Source organism: Pyxicephalus adspersus, chromosome Z (assembly GCF_032062135.1).
Source record: "Pyxicephalus adspersus chromosome Z, UCB_Pads_2.0, whole genome shotgun sequence".
In the NCBI taxonomy this organism is placed as follows: domain Eukaryota; kingdom Metazoa; phylum Chordata; class Amphibia; order Anura; family Pyxicephalidae; genus Pyxicephalus; species Pyxicephalus adspersus.
In genome coordinates, this window is record NC_092871.1 from 51,429,366 (window position 1) to 51,449,161 (window position 19,796).

The 19,796-nt window shown below is 40.2% G+C and overlaps 1 protein-coding gene across 8 annotated transcripts in view; it reads left to right on the forward strand.

Moving 5' to 3' along the window:
* The window catches only part of RALGPS1 (Ral GEF with PH domain and SH3 binding motif 1), a 380,912-nt gene that overhangs the window by 296,215 nt on the left and 64,901 nt on the right, over positions 1-19,796 (forward strand). For all 8 annotated transcript variants that reach the window (XM_072431079.1, XM_072431084.1, XM_072431083.1 and 5 more), the window contains one exon: positions 12,295-12,362. In XM_072431079.1, coding sequence (XP_072287180.1) covers positions 12,295-12,362 — 68 coding nt within the window. The remainder of the gene's footprint in view (positions 1-12,294; positions 12,363-19,796) is intronic.

Consider the following 19,796-nt stretch of genomic DNA (forward strand, 5'->3'; position numbering starts at 1 on the left):
GCCTCACTACCTTAGGGAAACCACTATTTCTGACACTGTTCTGAGGATGCTAGTTGCCTGGCTATCTTTCTAATCTTCAATTCCCTGAGCCACATATCCACACAAATATGCAGACAGGAATTTCATAATCTACTTGCACATTGTCAGTGGTTCAGCATAACAACTAATATTTTCACAATGCAAGCCCCCATTGTTTGTCAGGAAAGGTTAACTTTACAACCTTGTCAGTGCCAATGTTTCTCCTTGGAGACATTACACATTTATTAGCTTATTAAATCCTCCAAACAACAGTTAAGCTTTTTAAAATATTTGCCATGAAAACAGGTTCTCTGTTTGTATACTGTACTCCTAGTAACGGATTAATTACTGGTTTTGTTTGACGGAGTATTAGGCAAGCCCCATTCATGTAATTACAGTCTATCCATATCTCCCACAATCATAACTTTGCACATGCTCAGCGTAATTCAGCTAGCTTCTTAGTGACAGCATCAGGGACACGTGTTTTGAGTTAAATGGTCTTAAACTTCGTAGCCGAAAGCCCATGCCCCAGCCAAGTATCCCTCCTTAAACCTAAAATGTGTGTGTTATGTCTAAAGGTACTTAATCTCAGCAAATTATGAGATGTCTTGTAAAACTGCATCGCTCATTCTTGTTCCATGTCCCTGGAAAATAAGAAACTGGCAAACCTATATTTAATTTGACATCAATGGAAAAAATACAATTTCGTCATTGTGCAAGATTGGCCTGCAATTTAAGAAGCATGTGGGGAAAGGACAAATTACACCTCATACCTCCTGATTGAATTTTTGCTGAAGAACAATTAGGCTTGAGAATGTTTATGTCATGGTTCACTATCTTGGATGCCACTGTTAATCAGTACACAAAATGTGCCCGTTTTTAGGCTTCCTCAGGGGTATTGGTACGTTTACCTAGTCACGAGGTGAGTAACCGTCAGTATATTGACCATGCAGAGTGTACAGGATGAGCTATCATTATTGCAGAGTTCGGAAGAGAGAGGTGGAGACCTCCAAGTAGGAGAGGTATGGTACTGGAGCCCCAGTGTATATAGGGACCTAGTAGCAGGTACTGTGTAGCAGGAGAGAACTGCCACAGCCGAGGTAAGGTTCAATGGATTCATAGTGATGGCGTCAGCCTAAAACCAAGGCATATATTTAATTGTGAAGGATTTATTATTAGGTTCATATTATTTGCCAAAAACCCTTCTATTTCTCTGTCATTATTTTCTATATTTGTTATCAAGGGTTAGCATATCTTAAAGCCCTGTAGGGCTAAACGTATAATTACCACCAGATACTTGAGTTTTTTATACATCCATTCCTGAAATTACCACAGCTGTGCATGACGGCATAAATGGTGACTGACTTTTTACATTAATACTTGTTTTTCTCCCCAGTTCAGTGCAGTTTCACACCAGTAATGCTCATTCTTGATTCCATTCTGCACTCTCCTCATATTAATACACATGCTGCACACCTGTTTTGCTCTTAGTGCTGGTATTTACTTTCTACAAATGCATTTTTAAAAAGTTGGGTACTTTTTAAAAATGCAATAAAAATATGTTAAATCTACAATTTGGTAATGTACTTGAACCTTTATTTACCAGGCAAAATGATGAAAGATTTTTAGTGTTTTCACTGATAAACAATTCTATCTGGTAAACATTGACAAAATTAAAAATTAATGTCTGCAACACACTCCAAAAATGTTGGGACAGAGGCAAAATAAGACAGTTAAGTTTATACAAGTAACATTCTTTACAGTTTCTCAGCAGGTTAGCTGGTACTAGGTATCAAGACTGGGTATAAAAGAAACTTCCACCACAGGCTCGGACTTTTCAAGCAAAGATCGGTCTTGGCTGACCACTTTGTGCTGTTGGAAAATGATCTCTCAAGACTGATCTACAGTCATTACCATTGTAAAAGATATAGTGAGTCAGGAGAAAGCTCTGTACATCAAAGGCCAGGGGCAGAGACCGCTACTGATTATGCATGATCTTTGAGTTTTTAGGCGGTAATCCCAAGTGTGGCTTCGGGTTAATTCTCAGTACCAAAAGCAGTGACCCCGAGCCACATTTGGGGTGGAGTTGCCAGGGAGTTTATATAGCTTACCTGGTAAGCGGTTCTCGCAGCATCCTCCGGTGGTGCCCGACATCTTCTTCCCCTGGCATCTGCGTCCCCGGAGTGTGAACGTTGGGGACATAAGGCGAGGGGCCTCAGATGCCGGCTGGGTATCTCTGTGCGAGCGTTCGGCTTTAAATGTACCGCTTTTTACATTTAAAAATACGCAGTATTTATACCGCCAGGGAGGTTAAAAAACTGTCATGCTACTACAACAGACATAGCCAGATGGGCTCAAGAGTAATTTGGGAAACTAATAATTGCTGCATCTTCAAGCTACCCTGAAACTGTATTATGCAAAGAGGAAGCCAAATATTAGCTTGGTGCAGAAATATTAGTGAGTTCTCTGGGTCCAAGCTTATCTGAGGTGTACTGAAAGACAATAGAGACATGTTCTCTACCAGCAAACCAAAATTAAACTCAATAAACAAGAACAACAAGAACAACACCGGGTTGACCATACCTAGACCACCCTCCCCCGTGAATAGGAAGGTCACATTCCACTTCACCAGATTCATCTTGTTTCCCCAGAGAAGAAGCAGCTGTATATCCTGGTGTACAGGGAGGCTGGCAAAAGACAGACGAAGCTGACAAACAAAACATACAAGAATATCAGAACCAGGTACGTTTTGATCAGGTCAACCCTTCCACCCCTACCATCTTGGCTTTTGCAATTTCCAGCTTACTTTCCTAATTTGGCATGTTATAATTACCTGGCAAAAATCAAATTCCTAAAATTTTAACTTCCTCCTGAGATTCTGGAAAGGTTTTCTGGAGATCAAAATGCTTACCTTCCCTAACCACATTTGTCACAGTTGATCTTTGAACCTGAAGCCTCTACATACTGTGAATGCTTGTTCAATCTTTAAGACTACCATCTCTAGTCCACTCTCTAGCCTTCGAATGAAGGGGTCGGTTGCAAACATGTATAGCAGGGGACTTCTTGGTCATCCTTTATGCACTCCTGAGCTCACTTTTTTTACCAATTCAACCATTATTTACCAATTCAACCATTCACAAGTGGGAAGCTTTCTGCCCCATTTATGGAGGACTTTTAGCCAATCAATAAATTTAGATTGTAAGTTATATCTGCCAAGCAGCAATCAGAAATGTTCATGATTCATCTGATCAAAAGCTTTCACCTAGTCCAATGCCAGCAAATATTTCCTCCAACCAGCAGCCCTGCATCTCTCAAAGGTTTCCCAGTAGGCTAAAACCGCTGAGAAGAAGGCTTCTACCTTCAATCAAGCAGTGCTGATTGTTGGACAAAAGGTCACCTGCCACTGACAAGCGCCAGAAGAAAAATTTTACTAGGATTTTTTTGTCGACATTGGGAAGGCTAATTAGGCACCAGTTCCCAATTCTTGAATCCTTCCCCTTTGACAGGTGAATCACAACCAATCACCGTATGAAGGACAGTTATTGAAATCTATGCTAACCAAGAGGCCAGGATGCATTTTAAACATTTTATAAGACTCATCTGTCAGTCCATCTGGCCCAGGCTATTTCTTGGTGGTCAGCTTATCTATAGCATGACAAACCGTGCTGTGATTGGTCCTTTAAAATCCACAGAAGAATGTGAAACATTTCCCAAACCTGGTGTGGTTCTCAAAAAATACTCCACCTAGTCTTGAGCAAGAGATTTTCTTCCAGTTCTGACAACAACCAGGATTCCTGCCCTGGACTTAACTAGGGAACCTGTACTGTCAAACAGACCCTCCACAGACTCAACTACTGAGTCCTGTTTGCTATTCTGGTAAGGGTCAGACAAGTGGTAATTCCCATAGTCCCTTTCCAGAACGAAAGAGGCCTGCCAGTTTTCTTTCAAAATTAGCTTTTTTTCAAAAGGAGTTTTAACTTGGTAATCTCCTCTGGGTTACCTTTCCTGACACAAGTTGGTCAAGCCTTCTGCACAATCTCTGAATGTTAACATATTTATCACATTGTCTCTTTTTACCAAGGGATCTGAAAAAGCCACCAATCCTGCTTTTAATTTGCTCCACCTACTCAGACTTTTCACTACACAGGTCCAGGACTGATACCTGTGCCCGAAAAAAAAAACTTCCTCAAAGGATTCATCACAGGAACCTCAGGGTCCATGAAAGCAGAGTTCTGCTTTAAAAAAAACAATTCATCCCTTACTAGTCCCTTTCCTAAACATGAACCCCATGTTGTCTGGGTAGCACCTAATGTGTGCATCCACCCGACCTACCTGTCTATCAATCTCTGAGGCCAATAAATGTTGATAAGGCCTCTTTGACCATACATCTCGCCATTTCTAGTTACCTTATCAGTTTTAAAAGAACCAAATCGCCACTGTAAGGCTGAGCTGCAAGAGACCAGAAGGAAGGTCCGCAACTCCAATCCCTTTTTGCTGGGTGGATATAAGCCATAGAACTGAGCTTGGGTCTCCTGCAAAAATAAAATGTCAGCATCAAATTTACTAAGCAAAAATAAGGCCATTTCAGGAGCACTTACGGATTTAATATTGGCAGAACTATTAATAAAGTTGCCATCTTCAGTAGAGTGGGTACCGCCATCAGGATGATTGGCCTAGCTGCTTTATGACCTTTTTCCTCACAAACTACCTGATGAATTTGACTGTTTTAAAGATGAACCCTCCTGATTCCTCCATTGATTCCACCTTCCCATCAAACTATGCCTCATGTCGATTTTTCTGTGCCACCTCCCTCCTACCAACAACCTCACCTGCCTTTTTCTTTTAACCTCTTTTCTTCCCCACCACCTGCCAATTCCTTGTATCTTACATCTCCATCTCCTTCATTCAAGTCTACTTCTTCTTCACCTGCCCCACCTTCCTACAATCCTCACACGCTTGCGTCTCAAGCACAACTGAAACAGACACGAAAGGAGAGGCATAAATAGAAGGGGGCACTTCAAAAGACACAGAAAGGGGGAACACTCTCCTTCACACTTCCCTAAAAGGAAATGTCTTCAGACACCTGGGCCCCATTGACTGAGCTCTTAGACCCTCTTCCATGTCCATACACATACAATCATCCACTACCTTAGGGGTTAGGTTGTGCAGAGCCTCAGGGCAGTTGGCATAAAAATTATCTTCCTGGCCACAGAGGTTGCATCATTTGATGTTACAGTCCTATGTGAGATGTCCTAGCGCCTGACATAAAAAACACTTCACAACACAATGCTGCAAAGTGTCCCCTCTCTCCAGATTTTAGACAAAGCCTAGGCTGCCCTTGGTAAATGGCTGGAATGCGATGAATGAGGAGGACAGAACATGCTGCAACCCATGCCCCACCACTCTCAATCGGGATATAAGTGTAAAAATATCAGAGTCAACAAAATCCATTTTCAAAATTAAACCAACCACAGACACAGAGTTCTTGCTTGGGCGAGAACCCTTCAGGCACCCCATCCCTGCCATTAGCCACCAAGCTCCCAGCACTTGGAAGCTCCCCAACCATTCCTCCCTTAGTGTCACCATCAGGCAGACTCTGCACATGTGTGCTGTCCAGGGACTGAGCAAACCTCGGCTGAAAGCATGCTATGACCGACCGTGCTTGTGGTCCCAGAGCTGGGCACAAGGTTATCTGCTTTATCTGGTTCATCAGCTTGGAAAACAATGCGATTACTCTGCAGACAGATCTTTCCCCCCCCCCCCCCAAGATAGATAGGCTTTTTCCTGGCTCCATCCTGTCTTCAGCAGAGTCTCCCTCCAATTCTTCCAGGTAATTGGCTGCACTTGTCTGCCTCACTGCACTTGGAAACACCATTTAATATTTAATTATTTAATCATTATTAATCATTTCTCTCCAATGGGACCACTTCTTTCAGGTCTTTTAGTAAAATTTTGCATATTTTTATTCATTTTTCTAATTGTAAGAATTCATCTTCAAACAACTTTTTTTTGCTGCTATGAGCAGGATTTCAGGCTCTCATAACATCATACAAAGTTTGTACAGCTGTGGCCTACAAGGGGAGTCTCAGCTGGGTGCAATACATAGCATTCAAGAGAGCACAGTTCGGTGAAAAATTGTTTATGCTGTGCGAATCAGCAACAGGCTATATTTGGAACTCTGTGATATACAATAGGATGAAGGCTATTGTGTCACTACAGACAATTTTTACAGCTCCCTTAAACTATTTGAGTTTCTCATCCAGCATAAAACGGATGCTTTTGGAACCCTTAGGGCTAACCGACACAAAATGCCATCCATGTTCGCCAAACAGAAGCTCAAAACTGGGGAAATAGTTGCCTGGCAGAAAGGCAAATTGATGGCACTGCGATGGTGTGACAAGAAGGATGACACAAGCAAGAGGTGGGAAAGGGATCCTGAAACCACAAGTTGTCTTGGATTATAATAGCACCATGGGAGGTATTGACAGAGCCGAACAGGCGATAACTTTCTATCCGTTCATTAGAAAGCAACAAAACAAAGAAAGTACTATAAAAAGATTTTCAGACATCTTGTAGAACAATGTTTGTGGAATGCCTACATTCTCTTCAAACAACAGAATGACAGGCCTGTACCTCACCCTGAGTTCATTTGGAAGGTTTGTGAAGCCATATGTTTGAAATACCAAACACCACAATGGTTACAGGTTGAGTTGGACAGCGTGTTACTACAGTGGTGAACCTAGATTGCTTTACTGGTCGTCACTTTATGGAGCATGTCCCACCAAGCGCAAGAAAGCAAGCGCCAACAAGAATGTGCGTGGTGTGTTGCTCTAAACGAGATGATTCCAGGAAATTGCCCGGATTGTGACGTTGGACTCTGTGCTGTCCCTTGTTTTAAAATATACCACACCCAGTGAGTTCCGTGAGCCATGTGAGGTAAATCGACTATTTCCGCAGCGATTAGTGTGTGAGGTGTATCTAAACTGTTACCTCACCTTCCTTACTTGTTCGAGAATGTTGACGAAGAAACGGGAAAAGCCGGACCCACAGAAACTCTCTTATTTATTCAGGCCACAGACTCCCGAGAGTCCCAAGATGGCACCGAGTCTTCTTTGCAGTCTTCTCCTAAGGTCAGTGATCCAGATGGATCTCCTCGCAGTATCAGCCCTGGTCCCGCCGGGATGTCACCTGTTAGTCTGGGTGAGTCCTCCTCTACTTCTCCTGTGTCACATCCCTCTCCCCAGCCCCAGAGAGCACCTACTGGCTGTTTAACAGACTCCCTGGAAATCCAGCCTGGGGATGATCAACGGTCTGACAGGGCTTTGGAAATACGGGCTTTGGAGCTCTTCCCAGCTGAAGAAGACGAGCTGTCCTCTTCAATGCTCAAAAGCATGCTTCTTTCATTACAGCACTCCATCCATCAGGATATAGTTTCCCTGATGGATAAAGTTAATTCTACTCTTTGGGAGCATGTATCAAGATTGCACCACATAGAAAATAAAATGAAGGAATTTTCCCAAGCATATAACGATTTGGTGGGTGCTCATCAAGAAAAATGTAATGATTTTAAATGGCTTAAAACTAAAGTGGCTGACCTAGAAGACCGTTCCAGTAGCAACAATATAAAGTTGAGAGGGGTACCTGAATCTATATCGCAATCCTTCTTGTCTTCATTTTTACGCTCCATGTTTCAGACATTGCTTCCAACTGCATCTGATATGGATCTTCTTATCAATTGGGCTCATAGGATTCCTAAGCCATCTTTTTTGCCTAAAGATACACCTACAGATGTGCTGGTCAGGATTCATTTCTTTCATATAAAGGAGAAATTGATGTTTGTGGAAAGGAATATGACACAGCTGGAAGAGCCATTTAGGAACATTCATCTTTACATTACCACAATTTATTGAAACAACTCAGATGCAGTTGAACTGCAGTTTTTTAGCTTTAATTCAGTGGGTTGAATAAAAAATTGCATAAAAAAGGTGAGGAACTAAAGCCTTTTTTTACACAATCCCTTCATTTCAGGGGCTCAAAGGTAATTGGACAATTGACTCAAAGGCTATTTCATTGGCTGTGGGCAATTTCTTTGTTTTGTCATTATCAATTAAGCATATAAAAGGCCTGGAGTTGATTTGAGGGGGGTGCTTGTATGTGGAAGATTTTGCTGTGAATGGACAACATGCGATCAAAGGAGCTCTCCATGCAGGTGAAACAAGCCATCCTTAAGCTGCAAAAACAGAAAAAAATCATCCAAGAAATTGCTACAATATTAGGAGTGGCAAAATCTACAATTTGGTATATCATAGGAAAGAAACAAAGCACTGGTGAACTCAGCAACGTCAAAGGACCTGGACGTCCACGGAAGACAACAGTGGTGGATGATCGCAGAATCATTTCCATGGCGAAGAGAAACCCATTCACAATAGCCAACCAAGTGAACAACACTCTCCAGGAGGTAGGCGTATCGATTTCCAAGTCTACCATAAAGAGAAGACTGCATGGAAGTAAATACAGAGGGTGCACTGCAAGGTGCAAGCCACTCATAAGCCTCAAGAATAGAAAGCCTAGATTGGACTTTGCTCAAAAATATCTAAAAAAGACAGCACAGTTCAGGGAAAACACCCTTTGGACAGATGAAACCAAGATCAACTTTTTCTAGAACGATGGCAAGAAAAAACGTTGGAGAAGGCATTCAACAGCTCATGATGCAAAGCATACCGCTGTAAGCTCATGATCCAAAGCATCATCTGTAAAACATGGCGGAGGCAGTGTGATGGCTTGATATGCATAGCTGCCAGTTGCACTGGGACACTAGTGTTTATCGAAAATGTGACACAGGACAGAAGCAGCCAAATGAATTCTGAGTTGTTCAGAGACATACTGTCTGCTCAAATCCAGCTAAATGCAGTCACATTGATTGGGAGGCTTTTCATAATACAGATAGACAATGACCCAAAACATACAGCCAAAGAAACCCAGGAGTTTAGTTTATTAAAGCAAAGAAGGATAAAATTCTTAAATAGTCAAGTCAGTCACCTGATCTGAAACCAATTGAGCATGAATTTAACTTGTTGACTAAACTTCGGACAGAAAGGCCCACAAACAAACAGTAACTGAAAGCCGCTGCAGTAAAGGCCTGGCAGAGAATTATAAAGGAGGAAACCCAGCATCTGGTGATGTCCATGAGTTCAAGACTACAGGCTGTCATTGGGAGCAAAGGGTTTTCAACCAAGTATTACAAATGAACATTTTAGTTTCAGCTTTTAAATTTGTCCAATTACTTTTGAGCCCCTGAAATGAAGTGATTGTGTTAAAAAAAGGTTTAGTTCCTCACATTTTTATGAATTTTTTTTTGTTCAACCCACTGATTTAAAGCTGAAAGTCTGCAGTTCAACTGCATTTGAGTGGTTTCATTTAAAGTTTATTGTGGTAATGTACAGAACCAAAATTAGAAAAAAGTTATCTCTGTCCAAATATTTATGGACCTAACTGTATATTCTCCCCTTTTTCCCTCATTGGGATTATTTGGCGTGGAAATCTCGCAACTGTTTTTATCAACTTTTTATTACTGTGATTGCGTAAATGTAAGTAACTACTTTCAAACGTAATATATTTTTGAAGCACATGTATTGGTATTCACATGATTGTATGATTGAATCTAGAACTCAGTGTTCTTTTCCTTTCCCTGTTTTGTTTTCCCTCCCCTCTTCATCCTGTTATATGATACAGTTTCAATATTCCAGTTCAACTGCAGTCTCAATCCTCCCCTAAAGAAGCCTAAGGGCAAAACCCGTCGGGCACTTGAGACCTCTTCAAAAAAACTTAAGTTGATATTTTTCTTGAAATGTGAAAATATGTATATGTAATCACAGATACTGATTGTTCGTATATCACTAGTCAGTTGATCTATGTATATATAGGAGTATACTATACAACATTAAAAAAAATATTATTTACTTTTTTTAAATCCTGCCTATAAAAGCCTGTCTATCCCTCCACTTTGTCACATAATTACCTCTTCCAGGTTAGGCAACCTAAAATATTATCTTTGATAATTAAATAGAGGAACCTCACTAACCACTTATCCCTCTACATATATTTCAAATAGCATCCATCATCAATCATAAATCGCCAGGTATTGATGGATATTCCAATGAATACTGTAAGGTGTTTAAGCATGTTTATCACCATTTCTGGTGAGTGTATTTGATGCAGTTGTTGCAGCTGTTACTTTTCCTGACGAGATGTTACCAGCACTTTTTTTTACCCTACCTAAACAGGGCGAGGATTCCACTCAAACCAACCACTTTAGGCCTATCTCGTTAATAAATTCGGATATCAAAATCTTTTTCAAATTCACAGTGCAAGGCGAGGATTCCACTCAAACCAACCACTTTAGGCCTATCTCGTTAATAAAATCGGATATCAAAATCTTTTTCAAACTAACAGTGCCTAGAATAGCAAAAACTATGCCCACCAAAATTATTCCTGATCAAATGAGTTTTGTATCCACCAGACAAGCATCCAATGGTACCAGACGCCTAATTAACATTATTAAATTTGTTTGAAACTCGCCTCCTTCTCTGCAGTTTTCTTTGGATGCAGAGAAGGTGTTTGATAGGGTGCCCTGTGGCTATCTAGCTGCTGTTTTGGAGAGGTTCGGATTTGTGGATTGGATTGGGAGGGCTATTATGGCCTTATATACCAACCCTAGTGCAAGAGTTTTTACAACAAGCGCTTTGTCCTCGCAGTTTTCAATCACCAACGGGACATGTCAGGGGTGCCTGTTGTCGCCTATTGTATTTACTCTATTGGTAGAACCCCTGGTAGAACATATCTGTTCCAACCCTGCTATTCAAGGCATTACTGTATATTATGGAGAACATAAAATAAGTTTATTCGCGTACAACATTATCCTCATGTTAACAAATCCACAGAAATCTCTAATGGCAGTTCAAAATGTACTTTCCTGTTTTGGTGCTGTTTTGTACTATAAACCTAATGTCTCAAATCTCATGTGTTGCCTTTACAAATGTCACAAGCCACTATTACACAAATAAAAACAAATTTTCCCTTTTGTTGGTAAACGTCTGCAATACCATTTTTGGGGCTTTCGCTTTCAAAATCTACCTCAGCCCTTTTTGATGACCCTTCCTGCAAAATTGAGTAAGCTGAATAAAGGGTAATTATTTGGCAAAATCGCTGCATTTAAAATGATGACTCTTCCCAAACTATTGGACGTCGTATGTCACTTATGTGCAACCACAAGAAACAGGGTCAGATGAGTCTTCCAGACATTCATAGTTATTAAAAGGCAGCCGTTCTTTCCCATCTTTTATACTGGTGGCAAGGGTTTCAGGACAGGAGTTGGGTCAAGATGGAATCCGCATTTCTTAATAATAATATGAACCTCCAGCATTTACTTATAGCGCCTAAAATAGGTTTACCTATACCTGATGTACCTTCCCCATCCATTCAAGGTTCCTTACAGTTTTGGCTTAACACTAGTGTCCACTTCACACAGTCCAACCCTAATATCTAAAGTACCCCTAATTTAAAAATGTTAGAATTATTTATACCCCGCTTACAACATTTTAAATGGCTGATAGAGGCAGATAAAGATTAAAGATTTATACTTTTGTCAATAGGTTAAGTAATTTTAAACATTACAAAAATATATGACATTCCGATGTATTTTACGTATCTTAGAATTTGAGTTTCAAACTTTATTATACTCAGGATGTCTACTAGACTCTTGTTCGGACATATTTTGGTAAAGAATGCCTAAGATTTACAGGCCTACAATATAAAATAAATTTTCATCAAAAACAATGTACTGCTTTTAGACATATAAATCCAAATAGAAATGAACCGCCCAGGAGGTTAATGCCCTTAATGCTTCCACATCAAATAAAACAATTTCAAATTCAAGAACCTGTTTTTCCCAATTCATTGTACACATTACCGAAATGTTGTGTTATTTACATTGGACTCATTTATACATTAAAGCAAATGTGTATATTTTTGTTTTTACCAAAATTGTGGGATTTTTTGCATAGCATTAGTGTCTTACTGGTTATTTTCACTCATTGTCCAGCATTGTTTTTTTTAATAGTCACTGAAATATTCAGCCTATTTAAAATGATGTGCTGTGGTAAAGTGCAGTAACACATGAATGCATATATCTAAATAGGTCTTCACAGGTACCTCCTTTTATCACTTTTGTTTATTGACCCGATAATTTTTCACTGAGTTTCAAATGTTGTCTTTCAGATTATCCTTAAGAATTGAGCCTGGAAACAGCTCGCCTCGCCTAGTCTCCTCGAAGGAAGATATTGCAGGTATGAAATTACCAGATAACAGATATGTATCTAGTTCATTTTAGATTATTATTATTATTATTATTTTTAATAAACAGTATTACGCAGAGCTGTATAAAAAATATGGGTTGTAAATGACAGACAGATACAAACAATGACAGGGGGAGGAGAGGACCCTGCCCAGAAGAGCTTACAATCTAAGAGGGGAAGTAGCACAAAATAGGAGGGGTATTTGGAATAGCGACTGAGTAATGAGGGTTTTAAGACACAGAAGGTTGAAGGAGAGGAAAAAATGGTGAAGGTGATGCCAAGACAACCTGCCTGAATGGAGAGGTGAATAACCGTGTTATTGACAGAACAGGCCAGGGCGAGATTTGGAATGGAAAGGGGAGGATGAAGGTGATAAGTTGTGTTTTACCCAGGTTGAGTTTCATGAACCTGACTAAAACATGAATCCTTATTCAGGACTGAGGCAGACAAGTCATGGATGGACAGGTAAATTTGAGTGTCATCAGCATACTGTAAACCAAAGGATGATATGAGGTGTACAGAGAAAAGAGAACCAGTCCAAGGACTGACCCTTGGGGATCACCAACAGAAAAGAGCTTGGGAGAGGAGGAATTACCATTGAAAGAGACCTGAAAGGAACAATCAGACAGGTAGGAAGCAAACCAAGAAAGAGCAGTGTCACTGATACCAATGGAGTTTATGATTTGGATTAGAAAGGATTGATTAACAGTATCAAAAGCAAAAGGAAAGATCTAGTAGAAGGGGAAAGTAGGAGGGAAAAGTTGCTTTGAGACTTAGCTCTGATGAGGTCATTAGCCACTTGAGATGTTTTGGCAGAATGGGCCGCTCAAAAGGCAGACTGGAATGAAATATAAAACTAAGTAAGATTTGTGACTAGCCATCTGGATATTGAAAAATCTTGTGTGAAACAAGAATTCTGCAGCTCCGTCAACAAAGACAATGTATAGCTCTAAAACCAAAAACATTCTGAGTGAATTACCAGCCTGGGGCCTTCATGTTATAGAATCCAACATATGTACATATTCTGCTGGCTTGACGTGAGTGACACAACAGAAGGCAGACTTTGTTCACAAATATTAAACTTTCCATATGTACGAGTTGTTTTCTGTGTTCCAACCACTAAACCAAATAAAAGCCTTTTTATGATGCGGGTAATGAAAAGCCAATCATTTTAACAGATTTACTGCACATGGATAGTTACTTTTTTTCAACAAAACAAGGGAAGTTTAGATTGCTTTGGAAAATAGAGTTGGTGTTTGGTGGAAACTTTCTGTGCTGCGTTTATCCCAAACAAAATCATCCTGGAGTAAGAATGGGGGTGTGAGAAGTTTTCTGTGAACATGGAACAGGGATTTGGAGATATGAGAGAGTGCCCCTGATTCATCAATGAAATCCGCGCTCGCTGGAAGCGCGAACGTACGCGCGAGTAAAAAGCTGTCGGATAAGCGCGGCTTCGTGCGCGAGCTTTTTCAGTTGTTGAATAGCGCGATCGCGCACGATTCCGGATCGCTAATACGAATGCGCGACCGATAATCCGATTTTGCTTGATGAATCAGGGGCAGTGTGTCCTGCTGGCATTTTTTGTTGATTTTTTTTTAAAAAATGTATCTTATATCAATGTTCTAAGCTCTATTTTGGTAATTCTTTCTATGCTGATATTTTTTTCTTCCAATAACCATGTCCAATCGCTACACATATAATCTGCTTGTGCGTAATAGGCTTTGCTCCACATTATCTCCCTTTCTTTTCCCCTTGATATCCTTTCTTTCCCCCCTTTGCACTTTGCCTTTTTCCCCCCTCTATCCTTCACCCCTTTCACTTCCTTCATCATTTTTGGCAAATTTTTCTCTTCTATCCCTATACCTTACTTTTGATCTTTTATTTTGGCCTGTTCCTGTATTTTTTTTTTAAACATTCTTTATTTAAAACTTTTAATATGGTACAGAAAAAAACAGGGAGTGGGGGGCCATGAATAATTTAAGGTTGAAATAAAGCAAAATAAATATACAAACATGACATCCATAAATATACTATTCCAAGCAAATTAGTACAATCTTGGTACAACAGTCCGAACAAAAAAAATTGGTATATAAAAGTGCTAGAGAACACGTAGATAAGAGGATTACTCCTATAAGGATTCTGTATCGGCTGAGACAACCAAAGCCAAATAAGCAGGAGGGGTACTAAAAAAAAAGGGAGGGTGCGTGGGCCAGATAGATGGAGTGTTTTTAAGTGAGAGTAAAAAGATCCTGGTATTCGTTAGTTATCATGAACTGCGACCAATAATACCATGTACTGGCAACCTACCTGCCAGTGCCCCGAATAGAAGATGTAAGGTCTTCCATGCGGTTGATCTCATTGACTCTACAGAGCCATGAACCAATTGTAGGTGGATCAGGGTTCCGCCAGCAGGTGGCTATACAGGAAATAGCAGCCATGATAAGGTGTCTGATAACTGAGCTTTTATATGCCTTCCGTGAAAATGAGTTGTGTTGTAAAAGAAAAAAAGTCGGGTCATCAGCAATATCCTGGTCTGACATTTGCTGAACTATGGATCGGACAGTGACCCAGAAATTCCTCAGAAGGGGACATTTCCAAACTATATGCAGTAGTGAGCCTTTCTCTGTCTGGCACCTCCAGCAGCAGTCTGATACATCTGGGAAGATGTGGTGTAGTCTCTCTGGGGTGCGGTACCACTGTGAAACCACCTTGAAACAAATTTCTTGGTATCTGCTTGGTAACGCTTTATGAGTCCAATATAAGATATTTTCCTTTTGTTCCGTAGATAGCGATAGACCCAAGTCTCTCATGACCTAACCTAACGTCCTGTGAGGGGAAATCCAACTTTGTTGGTTGTAGTTACACCATGTCAGTGAGTTATCGCCATATGTCCCTGTATGGATGGAATCTCCCATGAGGTAGTATTGAGCTATATCGTTCATGAGATTTAAAATCAAGGTGGGATCGTGATGGCACTGGTGTTTGCAGGATAGAAATTAGGTTAGTGGACAATAGATCGACCTAACCCTGAAACCAAATGACACATTTGTGTGGCCAGCCCAATTTAAATATGCCGTTCAAAAAAAACCTTGCAAATGTGTGTTTGATTTGATTGAGAGAGATGGGTAAATGTTGCATTTCATTAAAATAACTATGGATGAAGTAATATTTCATAACACTGGCATCTAAGAGCTTGTTCTTGGCTCCGGAATAGATAGCAGTTTTCACATATTTTCATTCCAGAGAGTACTTGTAGCGAAGCCACGCTCCTAAATCCTGATCAGTAGGAGCCAAGGAGGGTACTGAAAATGTTTTGGTGACTGATTAGTTGAGCAATTCTAGCTTTGTATCAGCTTGTAAATTCTGTCCTTGAGTTCAGGAATTTCTTAGTGGGTCAACAGTACAAAACTGCAGAAATATCTAAAACACTAAACAATGAAGCTTAAAGCTTTGTTTTATATTTAGTATTTAGTAAATAGTATTTATATTAAGTGGTGAGTGTTTAAACCCTTATTCAGGATGTTATTGCTGTTTGGGTTTCTATTTAGAGAAATTCACTTAGCATCTGTACTGATCCTAATCACCAATGTCACCAGGATTGAAAGTAATGGTAAACCCAAAAATCTGAGTTGCCGCCAAAGACAGAAATAGAAGAATTCATCCAATGGATATATTCGTTCTTGTTACACCTGTCTAAGAGTTGATGTGTCCTACACTGGAAAGAATCCTCTTACTTTTCCTTCTGTTACTGGACAGGAAGTAGTGAGAAACATTCCACTTGGGTTCCAGATAGGGGATAAAAAACCTAAAATAGTTTTAATTTATCCATACTCAATCAAAAACATTTTGCCCCTAAAAATGGTCACATGGGTTTTCTGAAAATTAGCAGAACACTCTGTTATATACAGTTACTTAGACACTCCTTTCCATCCAGCATCAAAGCTGTATATCTGCAGTGTGAGATCCCAGGCACTGCTACTACTGACTGCTATTTTTAGGAGATTTAGGGAAAGGTTTGGTAATGTGTCTATTGTGCATCTTACTTTTCTCTTTGCTGAAGCCACCAATATATAGGGCTGCCTTTTTTAATACAGCTTTCACAATTCAGTTCTTTAATACCCCATGATATCTTATGATAAGAGCATATGAATGAGAAATTGTATTTGCAACAAGTTTAAAGGGAGCATGTAGGTGTCAGTATAATGCAGACAGTAAAAAGTGACTATATAGGCACTACAACCAAAAACAATTTTAAATGTATTGTCCGACAGTCAACAGATATTTGAAGAATGAACAGACTAGATGTAGTTTGATCAAAATTGTTCTGCCTATTATCCCTATATATCATGGCTTTTCTAACATTTGGACTGGTGTTTGGCTATTTGATTTTATTTCAATCAGTTTTATGGAATTTTCAGAAAAAATACATAACTTACATAACAAAAACAGAAACAAAAAAATTCAAACATACAACACATACATCTTATTTATACATATCAGTGTTGGCTTCATATAAAAGGAAATTTTAAAAGCTATAATCAGCATAGACCCTGAGAAACATACCAATAAACAGTAAAAGCCTTTATGGGTCAGTATTGCATGTATTAGTACGATTACATAAAAAACAACATAAATTCTTACAGAAGCATATGGCACAGGATATAATCTAGTAATCTAGACAGCAAATAATGAGAAATAAAAAACATATAACAAAAACAAACATACATAACAAAACAGCCCAAAGGGTCAGGGGTGGGAGATGGTACACAAAGCAGAGATAGAAGAGGTAGAAAATAACCCTCAATGCCAGGGTAAGAATCCAACTAGCAATCATGGTCGCTAAGATAGATACGTTTGGAGTCGGGGAGATTCTTTAAACCAATCCCATGTAGACCATACTATTTTGAATTGTTCCATTCTATCATCATCCTCCACAACCAACATTTCCATATAGCGGATTTTTTCAAGTTCAGAGACCCAATCTGCTATAGAAGGAGCAACAGGTTGCTTCCATAATCTCGAAATAATGGCCCTAGCAGCTGTATGAAAATGGCGTAAAACGCCTCTTTTGATATTTTTGAGTTAGCCCGGGACCATAGATAAGAGAGCTACTTTGGGAGTATTGGGTACAGTAGACCCGGTGCAGTCAATAAATATCTGAATAATTGTGTCCCAGAAGCGGGATATAATTGGACATTCCCACCACAGATGAAGCATTGTGCCTCTTTGCGAGTGGCATCGCCAACATCGGTCAGATTGTGTGGAGGAGATTCTATGTATGTCCACGGGGCAATAATACCATCTGGATATAATCTTATAATTAACCTCTTGAGCTTTACAGGTTAATGCAAGCTTATGTGTGAGGATAAATGATTTTTCCCAATCATCTGCAGTTATGAGTCCAGTCACTTCCCTCTCCCAGTATCTGGTGTATATAGGGGCAGTGGACTCCGAGTTCTGAGTAAGCAGCCCTTAAAACCTCGAAACAATGTGGGAGGGGCGAGCAGGCGAGCTAACTAACTGCTTAAATTCCGTCAAACCTCTATGTGGTAAGGATAAGTCAGTAAAGGAGGCTACAAATGAGATCAGTTGCCTGTATGAGAGCCAGGATAGCAACTTGCTTCTGTTTGGAAGGTCAAGGGAGGATATAGGGGGAACCCGTCCGTTGTGAAATATACTCCTAAGATGACGATCGTCCTAAGCGGACCAAGATAGAAAGGATGCGGCTCGCATTGCCAGATGGAACGCTGGGTTATCAAATAACGGTGTCATGGGTCCCGGTTTCGTTGACAGTTTGCCCGATCTAAGGAGGGTATTCGAATTATGTAGTAAGTCAATGGTGAGTGAAGGTATAGGAAAAGTTAGCTTTAACAACGTATGGTCCACCCATGGTAGGGAACGGAGACTAATTGGTGATAAAAATTCCTCTAGCAGTACCCATTCCTTCAACTCCCTGTTGTGAAACCAGTCTAAAAGGTGTACTAAAACAGATGCCCTATAGTAGGATATAATATCTGGGGCCCCTGCTCCTCCTCTATGTTTGGGCCTGGCCAGAGTACTGAATGCCAATCTGGGGCGCTTCTTATGCCACAGAAATTTTAGAAACAACCTATGTATTTTACGTAAATACACATTTGGCAAGAATATGGGAACCGTTTTAAACACATATAACAATCTGGGGATGATATCCATTTTAAGAGTGTTTACGCGAGCGAACCAGGAAAGAGGCAGGGAATCATATTGAAGTTTACTATACATTGGGGAGTAGCTAAACGTGAACAATTTAGAAGGATCCGATGTAATCATTATACCCAGGTACTTAATGGCGTCATTACAAATCCGAAAAGACATATTAGTATTTATGGCTGACATTTGAGTAGAATCTAAGGAAACATTAAGATTTGGAGTAATTTACCTTAAAATTACTATACAGACCAAATTCGTCAAACTCTTTCAGTATAGAAGGTATCGTGATATAAGGAGATGGTATATACATCAGTAGGTCATCTGCGTATAAAGAGAGTTTATATTGTGTGTCACCTATCTTGACCCCCTTAACGTCCGAAATGTGGCGCAAGGCCACAACCAAGTGTTCCATAATTAAGGAATAGAGCAATGGGGAGAGAGGTCAGAAAGAGCGCTGTTGACCCGCAAATGGGCTCTGGGTGAAGAATATAATGCCGCAATTCTGGAAACCATACTGGGGCCCGGCCCACCTGACGTAGCGCTGAATACATAAACTGCCAGCTAACCCTGTCAAAGGCTTTTTCAGCGTCTATTGACAGAAGGCACATGGGGGCACCTGTAGATTTTGCAAATTGGGTCAGCAGAATAGTCTTAATAGTGTTGTCTCTAGCTTCCCTTCCGTAAATGAACCCAGTTTGATCCTTATGGATCAACCAGGGCATGTGTGGTGACAACCTATTTACAATCAGCTTAGAGAAAATTTTTGCATCAACATTGATCAATGATATAGATCTGTAATTAGAGCATAATGTATGGTCTTTGCCTGGCTTAGGAAGGATAGTAATATGCGCTTCTAGACTCTGTGATGGAAACGGCGTGTCAATAGATATAGAAGAAAATACTCCAGTCATGAAAGGGACAAGATTAAGGGCGTGAAGTTTATAGAACCTTGGAGTAAATCCATCTGGGCCAGGGCTCTTCCCGGTCGGTGTGGCATGTAAGGCAGCAGAGACCTCCTCCTCAGTAAATGGGGATTCTAATTGCAATATCACCTCAGGGTTTAATGTTGGAAGAGCTGTTTTAGTTATACCGTATTTTTCGGACTATAAGACGCACTTTTTCTTCCCCAAAACTGGGGGGGGAAAGTGGGTGCGTCTTATACACCGAATACATGTTAAATATAATTTAAAAAAATCATACTCATCCGATACCGCGATCCCGCGATGCTGCGTGCTTCTT